The 10,992-nt window shown below is 37.8% G+C and overlaps 1 protein-coding gene across 1 annotated transcript; it reads left to right on the forward strand.

Moving 5' to 3' along the window:
• The first annotated feature begins 3,031 nt into the window (after positions 1 to 3,031).
• On the forward strand, positions 3,032 to 10,065 carry LOC112517004 (peroxisomal adenine nucleotide carrier 1-like). The gene is made up of 5 exons (XM_025124285.1): positions 3,032 to 3,346; positions 5,447 to 5,678; positions 6,425 to 6,571; positions 8,817 to 8,956; positions 9,622 to 10,065. The coding sequence occupies exons 1-5, from the start codon at positions 3,201 to 3,203 to the stop codon at positions 9,890 to 9,892; spliced, it is 936 nt and encodes a 311-aa protein (XP_024980053.1). The 5' UTR covers positions 3,032 to 3,200; the 3' UTR covers positions 9,893 to 10,065.
• Positions 10,066 to 10,992: the final 927 nt, after the last annotated feature.

Here is a 10,992-nt window from a genome sequence, read left to right on the forward strand (position 1 = left end):
AAAAGGCAGATGGGTGTCTGTACTCTAGATGATGACATTACCAGGTTATAGCATGAGCGCTTGGGGGCACCTCAAGAAGACTGGCATAAGATCACTTCAACATAAAGGTATGGTACATGACTTACCTGAAATTGCTGTTGATAGATCTGTTTGTGAAGATTGTATGATGGGAAACAGACTAAGGAGGCAATTCCTAGATCGAGTTCATGGCGTGCAGGAGAGATATTGGAACTGGTGCACTCAGATATATGTGGGCCAATTACACCGTTATCACATACTGGTAAGAAGTATTTTATAAGTTTTATTGATGATTATAGCCGCAAGGGTTGGGTTTACCTGTTGACAGATAAATCACAAGCTTTCGAGAGTTTCAAAGACTTCACAAGAAGCCTGGAGCGGATTGAAGCCAACTGTTGCACATTTCCGGATTTGGGATGTTTGGCACATGTACACGTACCTAAGGAGAAACGGACTAAACTTGACCACAAAAGTTTTGTTTGTGTTTTGACAGGCGTGAGCAAGGAGTCGAAGGCGTATCGGCTCGTCAACCCTCAAACAATGAAGGTGGTAATAAGTAAGAACGTTATCTTTGAAGAGCATAAAGGTTGGGATTGGAATCAAAGTAAAGAAAGGAGAACTGATGACAAGGAACTTGTATGGGATTATGACTTCCTTGATGAAGATCATGACTGTCCTGATGAACATGGTGCTGTTGAACAACAAGTTTTGGCTGAGCCAAATCAGCCGACTAACGATCTCGGTCCTAGCTCTACTCTAGCTAGTGAGGGAAGACAACAAAGACCGCCTAGCTATCTACAAGACTATGTCACAGGTGATAATCTAGAATCAGAGGAAGAAGAGTTGAATGTTGTGGAATTAATCCATCACGATCCCGTTCACTATGAAGATGCAGTCAAGGAAGATAAGTGGAAGATGGCAATGGATTTGGAAATCGAGATGATTGAAAAAAATCAAACTTAGCGCCTAGTTGATTTGCCAAAGGGTGCCAAGTGCCTTGGTGTGAAATGGGTCTATAAGACTAAGTTGAACGAAAGGGGTGAGGTCGAAAAGTATAAGGTGAGACTGGTCGCTAGGGGATACGGTCAAGAGTTTGGAGTAGATTACATGGAAGTGTATGCACTGGTGGCGAGAATGGATACAATACGTTTGATGATTGCTCTAGCAACTCAAAAAGGCTGGAGTATTTATCAAATGGATGTAAAATCCTCTTTTCTTTATGGAACGTTGCAAGAAGATGTGTATGTTCAATAACCGCAGGGCTACATTATGAAGAACAATGAGCATAAGGTGTATAAGCTTCAAAAGGCTTTATACGGGCTTAAACAAGCCCCCAGGGCTTGGTTCAACCGCATTGAAGCTTATTTCGTTAATGAAGGGTTTACGAGAAGCAAATCAGAGGATACATTATTTATCAAGAAACAAGCAGGAGGTAAATTATTGCTTGTAAACATCTATGTCGATGATTTGTTTTGCACAAGAAATGATGAGAAGATGATGGAGGACTTCAAAACTTCAATGAAAGGTGAGTTCGAGATGACCGATCTGGGAAAGATGAGGTACTTTCTGGGAATAGAAGTGATCCAAACTTCAGTGGGTATTCATATTTCACAAAAGAAATATGCAGTCGAAATACTGACCCGTTTCAAGATGATGGAATGTAATGCAGTAGCCAATCCAATGGTGCCAGGATGCAGACTAAAGCAAGATGAAGGGGAACCAGTTGATGAAACCTTGTTTAAACAGTTAGTTGGTAGTCTAATGTACATCACCACCACACGGTCCGACATTCAGTTTGTGGTAAGTTTTATAAGTCGATTCATGGCTAAACCCACAAAAACTCATTTTGCATCAACAAAACGAGTGATGAGGTATCTACAAGGAACATTGGATTATGGGGTTTGGTACAAAAGGGGAGGAAGTGGAAAGATGGAAGTCTTCACAGATAGTGACTTTGCAGGCGATCCGAATGACCGRAAAASTACYTCGGGTTASTTAGTTCTGTGGGATGGAGCARCAGTGTCATGGTCATCAAAGAAACAAAGCATCGTCGCSYTGTMATMYACGGAAGYTGAATACGTGSCAGYYGYAACATGTGCTTGCCAAGTTATTTGGGTTCGAGGAATACTAGAAGAGCTTGGTTCACAGCTGACAGGAGGAACTGTGATAAAATGCGACAACACATCGACGATTCAACTCTCAAAAAATCCTGTTTTTCATGGCAGGTGTAAACACATTAGTGTTCGTTTTCACTTTCTGAGAGATCTGGTTAATGATGGAACTATTGAGCTGAAATATGTTGAGACAAGGGAGTAGGTAGCAGACATCCTTACTAAGCCTTTGCATCAAGATGATTTTCAAAGGCTAAGAGAAAGGCTTGGTATGTGCTCATTCAAGGACAAACAAGTCGTAGAAGCCTAGTCTTGTTTGAGGGAGGGTTTGATGGAATTGGTGGTCTGTTGGATGAAACGGTAAACTCAAATAAAGCTGACTGGGTCAACTCAAGTTAAGTGGCACACGTGATAGACCGAGTCTTATGTTATTTCCATTTTTTTAGTATTCTTCCTGTTTTCTAGCTTAGTTTGTTTATTTCAGTTGGTTTTGCTTTTGTATTTAAAGCCAACTTTGACATTTCTTAATGTATCGAAATTCAGTAAAAAATACCTATCATTTTGTTTATCATAAACATCATATAGACAATTCATCTTGTCTAGTCTAATCTCATCATGTTAAATCCATATCAAAACAAAATCTAACTAAAAACCAAAATAAAACAACCATTGTGGATGAATATGCATGCCAGAGTCTTTTTTTTCTTGCAGAAAAAAACAGTAAATACCAAATTCAAGAAAATGAGACCAAAGAAGTGCAACTAACTCTATTTTCGTTGTCCAAACTTTATTGGAATAATATAGGAGACTCGGATGGGTCCATACTCCATTGACGTGTGCCGACTCCATGCTACTGACCCACGTATATCAAGTCCATACTCCATTGATGTGTGCTGACTCCATGCTACTGACCCACATATATCAGACCCCCATTTCCCTCACGTTCTCAATCGCAAGCTTGCGTATGCGTCATCATCACTCTCCATACCGCTCTTTCTCCATCTATCTAAAGTTTCCCAGCTGCTTTCCAAGGTTTCTTCCATCAATTTTGCACAAAAACTGTACAGATTAATGGGTGGTTTTGATATGGAATCGTTGGTGGATGCAACAGCAGGGGCGATTGGATCTCTTGCTAGCACTACTATTCTGTACCCTTTAGATACCTGCAAAACCAAATACCAAGCTGAATTACGTACCCCTAATCTCAGGAAATACAGGTTTTTTTTTCCTTTTCGGTTTTTTTTTTGCTTTCGTTTATCAATTTCTAAATAGCCTTTTCATTGAAGTATGAGGGTTTGATATTGGATTTAATATGCGCCTGATTGCTCAGATGTCATAGTATTTGCTTGATAGGTTTGAGTACTAGTCTGAGTAGATTGACTGATTTATAGGAGAAGTATGCTAATTACGAATTACATTTTTGTTCTTTTATATATATGAAGAACTTTATCAAATATGATATGTAAGAGTCTAGGCTACTTCGACATTGATGATCATGAACCCTAAAGAGAATGGAAACCCCACAAGGAATCAGTAGGTACAAAATTTACAAGATACTTATGTTTCTGAACACATAAATGAAACTACTAAGCATCAACACAAGGTTCGGCTTCCTATGAATATTTTGGATTTGAACTGTTTAAATCCAAAATTCCTTAGCAATTCAGAAATTTTGCTATTGGGGGTTTTCCCTTTTTGATCAATTACACTTGGCTTCTTATTGGAAGCAGGGATTATTGATGTTGCAGATAGAAATATAACAAGTTTTAGTCTAATTTATCACCAATTTATGCCAATGGCGTCAATCTCATGGGAACCATCTAAAGCAAAAATTCAATTCAATTCACAATGTTGCTATTGATGATTTGCCGTTTTTGCTCAATTACACTTGGATGGTTGTTGGAAGCAAGGAGAAAGGGAGGTTGTGAATAGAGTTATAAGAAGTTTAGTTTACTTTTTCACCAATTTATGCCAATCCCTTCAAGCATTTTACTTTGTGATATTTTGTCTCATCTTCTAGGTGGTAATACCTTGGGGGTAATTGATTCAAATCCTTCTCTTCTTGCCTTCTCCAAATAAAAATATAAAAAAAGCTTTTGTTGGTGCCTATACCAGAGCACAGGATGGAGTTCCTAACACCTTTGTCAGGAACTTTATTCAAGGATATGAGGAAACTAACTAATGGAGCAAGTAGAGATCACATCCTTGAAGCAAAGCAAACAAACCTAGTATATCTCTCCAGGAGGTCTGGTCCTCGCTTTGGGGGGTGGGGATATATCCGTGGATCTTACCTCTATCCCAAGAGGCGAGGGACCGACACTATCCGATTAGACAGAGAGGCTGTTTCTGAGAAGAACTCTGCTTGCAAGAAGGGAAAGATCACATCCTTGAAATGGTGACCAAATACTATCATTGATTGTTGAGGTCTATGATGGACGTATGACAAACTGTGAAGGGGAAGAATTATGAGAAGTCATTCGACATGTTTCTGTGAGCTCATGGTCTTCCTCTTCTGTTTTTAAATACTGATTTCAAAGTTAAATTCCCCTAAAAACATTTCTACTATGACTGTGTTATGCAGAAACTGCACTTTTAGATGCTTCAAATCTAGGTATAGTATTCAATAGTGGTGGATCCAGGATTTTCAACCAGGGTATAATGAATTATTTTCACTAGAATAAAAATTTCTTATTTTTCTAATTCTTTTACATTAGAAAACATCATCATTTTATTTTCAAGGTAAGCATGTGCGTATCTAGCAAGGTGCGTAGGTGTACAACTCTTTATTAAATAGATACCTTGTGAGTAGAGGATATCTACATTGACCTCCATCCCCTCATATCGACAATTCTGCCCTCATTGTTCTTCATTCTTTTGGTTGTCTATGACCATATTCTTGACTGTGGGTTTCCGGTATTTTTCATGCAGTTCCTTGTTAGGGTCAAAGGCCTTCTTTAAGTTACTTGGTCTAGGGTTTGACTTGTATTAATTGTAATCAAGATTTTATACAGTTTCTATGTATGCATTTGTCTTCTATGAGATGTTTTAGGTTTCTTTTTTGATGTATATAATATTTATATACGACAAATAGAACAAATAAACTCACACACCTTCCTCACCTTTGGTAAGGTTTGAACCCTTGACCTCCTAGGAGGCCAATGACTCACATACCGTTAGGCCAAAGGCCCTTTGGTAGGGGTTTTTCCATCATTCATCAATATGGGTTTGTTCTTATCCTATTGTCTTCAATTCTTCTGAAATAAATATATTCCTGATTTCCTGCTACGCAAATCTTGTCTAATTCATATTTCATACAGGAACCTTTCTGATGTTCTTTGGGAAGCAATTTCTACACGTCAGGTTCTTTCTTTGTATCAAGGTCTAGGGACAAAGAACCTGCAATCCTTTATTTCATCCTTCATATACTTCTACGGATATAGCTTCTTTAAGAGGCTGTACGTGGAGAGGTCTGGGTATAGGTCTATTAGCACCAAAGCTAACTTGCTTATTGCTGCTGTTGCTGGCGCTTGTACTGTTGCAATAACCCAGGTCAGTCAGAATCATATCACCACATCTTACTCTTATGTGTGTGTGTGTGTATATATATACATAGAGAGAGAGTTGGGATCATGTGAAAACAACTCCTTTTTTTGAAAAAGTGAAAACACTTCTGAGCCCTTGGATGAGTTGATTTTGATCTAACGGCTAAAAGAATGCAGACCTTTAAGTATGCTCATCTGATGGTCGACAAAAAGACATGAACCTTCATCTACCATCATCTTCACCTTCACAAACTTTTACATACCTTCAATCTCTTTCATATGCATGAATTTTTGAAGTTTCAGTCATGGTGATAAAAATAGGTAGATGAAGGCAAATGAAGGTAGATGAAGATTTGTGAAATACGGGTAGATGCAGGTGGATGAAGGTTTCTGTTCTCACGGGAACCTGACCATATATATATATATATATATATATATATTGAGAGAGAGAGGGAGGGGGCAGAGGAGGTTCAAGGGAGAACCCCAATAAAGGGGGAAGAAGGGAACTCCTATCAACAGTTAGATCTAAAAAATAGATCACCCTGATTCGAATATTAACTGCCTTCATGATGGTGGATTTAGTTTTGGCAAAATGTAACTGTCCCTATTATTTACATCCATTGGATTAAATTAGATGGATGGTTCGGGTGAGTTCCCTTGTACAAACACATATACAGGATTTGGAACGTGAATATACAATCATATTATGTCTTGTTTTCTGAGATAATAATTAAATCTGAGGTGTTTCTTCAGCCTTTGGATACAGCGGCATCAAGGATGCAAACAAGTGACTTTGGCAAGTCCAAAGGGCTATGGAAAACCCTCTCGGAGGACTCCTGGGAAGAGGCATTTGATGGACTCGGCATATCGATTCTGCTTACAATAAATCCAGCAATTCAGGTAATTTTTTGTTTTGGATAATCGTGGGGTCCCCGAAGTTAACAGAGTAACCACTTTGGAGCAAACCCAATACCTTACCAGTTGAGCTACCTCTAAGGGTTAATTTTTTTTTTTATTGTAGTGGGCAAAAAAGAATATATTTCTATTAATTAATGCTGCGATGAAAGTTGAAGGCTTACATGCTTGAGAGTTGAGATCTGGAGAGTACATGATCCGATGACTAATGAAATTGACTTAAAATTACATAAACCAAACTCCTATAAGTTAGTGACACTGTCCCAATGCTCAACAATGAAGAACTATCTTTAGGTGTCTGTTATAGGGGCCGTTTACCAAACGCTTACCGAGTCAGTTACCTCCAAGTGAGCACACTTGGACCAAGAATCTTACCTGGTAAGAGGGAGAAGTCTCTTACCCGGTTAGTGCTTACCAGGTAAGAGACGCTTACAAACAAGCGATTTTGATGGCTTAGATCCAACACGATAATTGAGGATGGTGACTCTTGCCGGTAAGTGCTTACCCGATGAGCATTTGGTAAACGGGCACTTAATTCATAATTAACTCCATATAAGGTCCAAACGTGGGTCCAAATCGCAACAGTGACAAGTATTAATACTCTGACTGCCAATATTACCTTGAAATTGGGTTCACAAATTGTAGCTCCACAACAATGTTAAAAACCTTAGAATCCATCAATGGCTGGAACGAGGATTCGTGGGGGGCAGGTATGGGGCATTGATTGGGCGATCGGAATCAATTATCACTCGGAGGGAATTAGATAGCTGAAAATCAACGGTCTTATCAATCTAGTTATTTGTCATACAGAAGATAAGTTGAATCTCATAATTAGCAAGTGGTCTATTTTAAGGACGAAAAAGTCACACCACAAACAAATTACTCAGAGATCAAGACTAAAGAAAGCATGTAATTAAATGGAATTACAAGAGAAAAACTGACTTGATAACAGCAGAGGATTTGATGGGTTGAAGAGGAAGAGTGCTTTGAAGCATTAAGATCTTTGGTAGTCAAAATTCACTTGTTCCAACCAAAATTTTGAGAGATCCCTTTTGAGTTCTCAAGATCTTTTTGCCAAAAGATTGACTTGTATTGAAAGTTACATATGTCCAGGCTTGAATAGGAAGACATTTCCATACTAAAGGTACACAGAACACCATTGCCTCTACCCTATTGACATTGAACTAATAATGAAACCAAAACTGGAACTAATCCTTCAAACCTTAACCAACAGAGCCTTGACAATGCCTGGTCCAGTGCGAACACACCAAATCAAACCAAACGAACCCACATGGAGTAGGGTCTGGCGAGGGTATGATGTATGCAGACTTGGGATAGATAGGCTGTTTCTGTGAAGATTCCCGACATGTAGAAAAGATTAACATCATTTATGAAGGTCCATAAGAACTTGTCCAAGCGAACTAGAATACCCAAGTTGAGATAAATGATAGCAACAGGATAACCAAAATCACATGTGGATATTGGCGGACTCATCAAGACGTGTTGAAACAAGATTTTGTGATGGGCTTTGCAGATAAATAAGGCGAAAAGAGAAATCTTCTCTAGTTGAACAAGCCAGGTAAGATGACCTCTTATTGAGACTTAACATCATACTTTCTTACAGAAAAAAATAAGAGAGAAAAATAGAAGACCCAATAAACACTTGAGGAGTGAAACTTTTGTCTCCTGATCATTTAAAGCAGTTGCTAGGCCATTCAAGTGAACCACATGAACAAGTCCAACTGGGATCATCCTTTCAAATTGTGAAGCTGTTATACACATTTATCTTGATAATTCCTGTTTATGCCCCTCTCTTCCAAAAAGAGACTGTTTGGGATAGAGGTGAGGTCTGCATACATCTTATCCTCCTCAGACCCCACCTCTGCGTGAGATACCAGGTTCATTCGACTTTATTTCAAGAAGAGTTTTACATTGATTTATCAAGTCAAACACACTAATTTCAAATTTAATTGTTACATTCCAAAATTGTTCTTATTAAAAAGTTTTATTTAGTTGCTGAAAGTTTCAGTAAATATCAAAGATCCTTGTCGATTTTGGATTTGGAAAGTAGTATCCTCATTTTTTAGACTCAGAGTGTATCCAAAGATCCATTTCCCCTTGCAAAAGGTGCAAGTTTGCACCATATGAATGGTGAACTCCAAGAAAAACATGATTTACTCGAAGAAAGATGATAATTCTAATGGAAGTTTATTTTATATTTTTTTGTCAGTACACTGCATTTGATCAACTGAAACAAAGACTGCTAGAGGGACAGCTTGGTAACCCACAGTCGCTTTCTGCCCTTTCTGCTTTTCTGTTAGGGGCAGCTTCAAAGTGCGCAGCTACCTGCTTGACTTACCCAGCTATCAGGTAAATTCTTCTTTGGGGAGCGGATTATACAAATAAATAAGTTATAATGCGTGTCCGAAAGAGGTAAAATTTCACTTTTCAGGTCAAACCAAAAAGTTTAGCGTAGTTAGGTCATGTTTGGCAACCATAAAGCTAGCTTATTTATTGACCTTATTTAAAAAGCCCGGTTTGATCAGTTAAAAGATGGTTTTTAAAAAAGCTATTTCAAGCAGTGTTTCAATAAGGTCCAGTGGTTTTTTCTCTTCTTCTTTTTCCCATTAATATTTCAACATGGTCTTTTAGGTCATTTTACATTGTGATCCATCTAGCTTATCAACTAGTTCTTATCATAGATGACTAGTTAGTTTATCAAACATAACTTTAGTTACACCAGTTAATCTTCTACTTCCTCCGTTCCAATAAATGTCCATATTTCTATTTTGGTTTGTCCTGAAACAATTGTCCACACTCAAAAGTAAGTGTCTACTTCCAATTCTGCCCTTAATTATGAGACTGAGAAAAAATTCATTACTCCCTCTATTGTTACGGGTATGATTTAGTTAAATAAAAGTAGACGTTTCTAAAACTGTGTGGCTTTTTCCTTGTGGGCATTTATTTTGTGACAGAAGTAGCAATAAAGAATTCAGTAATTTGAACTTATGTATCTGTTTGACATGTATGTACAGATGCAAGGTTATGATTCAGTCTGCGGAATCAAGTGAAGATACAGAGGAAGTGAAATCAAGAAAAACGGTATCTGGAGCACTCTATGCTATATGGAATAAGGAAGGATTTCTAGGATTCTTCAAAGGCTTAAGAGCCCAAATCCTAAAGACTGTGCTAAGCTCAGCTTTGCTTCTAATGATAAAAGAGAAGATCACAAAGAGCACATGGGTACTGTTTCTGGGTATAAGGAGATTCTTGTTTTTAAGCCGAAGCAGGTTAAAAAGCTCTTAAATAAGATGGGAGACACAAAGCCTGTAGAAATATTTGTATTTGATATGCCAACTGTTGGTGTAGAGAAATGATCTTTTTCAAGCATTGGGATGGTTATATTTAATGCATTATAATGACTTGTAATTTGTGAATAGAACTTGTTTGATTGGCATAGAATTTTGTTTTATACATCATCATGCATGCCTGACTACATACATTCTTTATTTATGTTAGGAATAGGTTTATCAAACCGCAAGACATCAAACTCTACTACGAGGTTTGGTTTAACCAACATATTTTCCGTAAATACTTCCTCTATGGAAAAAGAGGAAAGGCCCAAAGCCAATCCCAGGAAACAATGATGGACGTGTGAGTAAGAGGTTGTTTATTAAACGCTTACTTGGTAAGTGCTTGCCAAATAAATTTTCTTATCGGATGAACATGACAAGGGCCAAGAATCTTATCGCTCTTACCCGGTAAGTGAAGATTACAACCCTTACCCAGGTAAGTGCTTACCCGGTAAATTGTTGCATTTTAATACGTTTTGATGTATAAAAATCTTACTCGTCAAAATAAATTATAGTGTTGACTCGTACAGATAAGCGCTTACCAGGTAAGCATTTAGATAAACAACCCCTAGATTGAATCAAAAATAGGTCCATCAATACTCAGAAATTACCTAATCGATTACTTTTTTTGCATATATGAATCATAGCATATACAATACTTTTAATGATAAAGTTGGGTGTACATAAAAGTTGTGATTCCCACCTTAACTTATAAATACAGATAGGGTAGTGAAATATATTGCATGGGATAAGATCATAGGAGAACTCTTAGAAAAAGAAGAATCAAACAACCCATTCAAATCGTTGAATTGAGATCATCAAAAGAATGTGAATAAAAAGATGGTTACCATCCGCTACAAGGATTTTCTTAACGTCACAAATGATTTTTTATTAAGAAATTGTGGTGGTTTGAGTATGATTATTTTAGGGGAAATTTATAAAAATAACCATTTAATACAACCATTTGCCACAAAATAACCGGGTTTTTTTAGGTTTTTGCGTTTTGACCACCCGGATCTCCCCCGGGGGCGATCCGTACATGTGGGGGGTGAT

Source organism: Cynara cardunculus, assembly GCF_001531365.2.
Source record: "Cynara cardunculus var. scolymus isolate 2C chromosome LG 8, CcrdV1, whole genome shotgun sequence".
Lineage (NCBI taxonomy): Eukaryota > Viridiplantae > Streptophyta > Magnoliopsida > Asterales > Asteraceae > Cynara > Cynara cardunculus.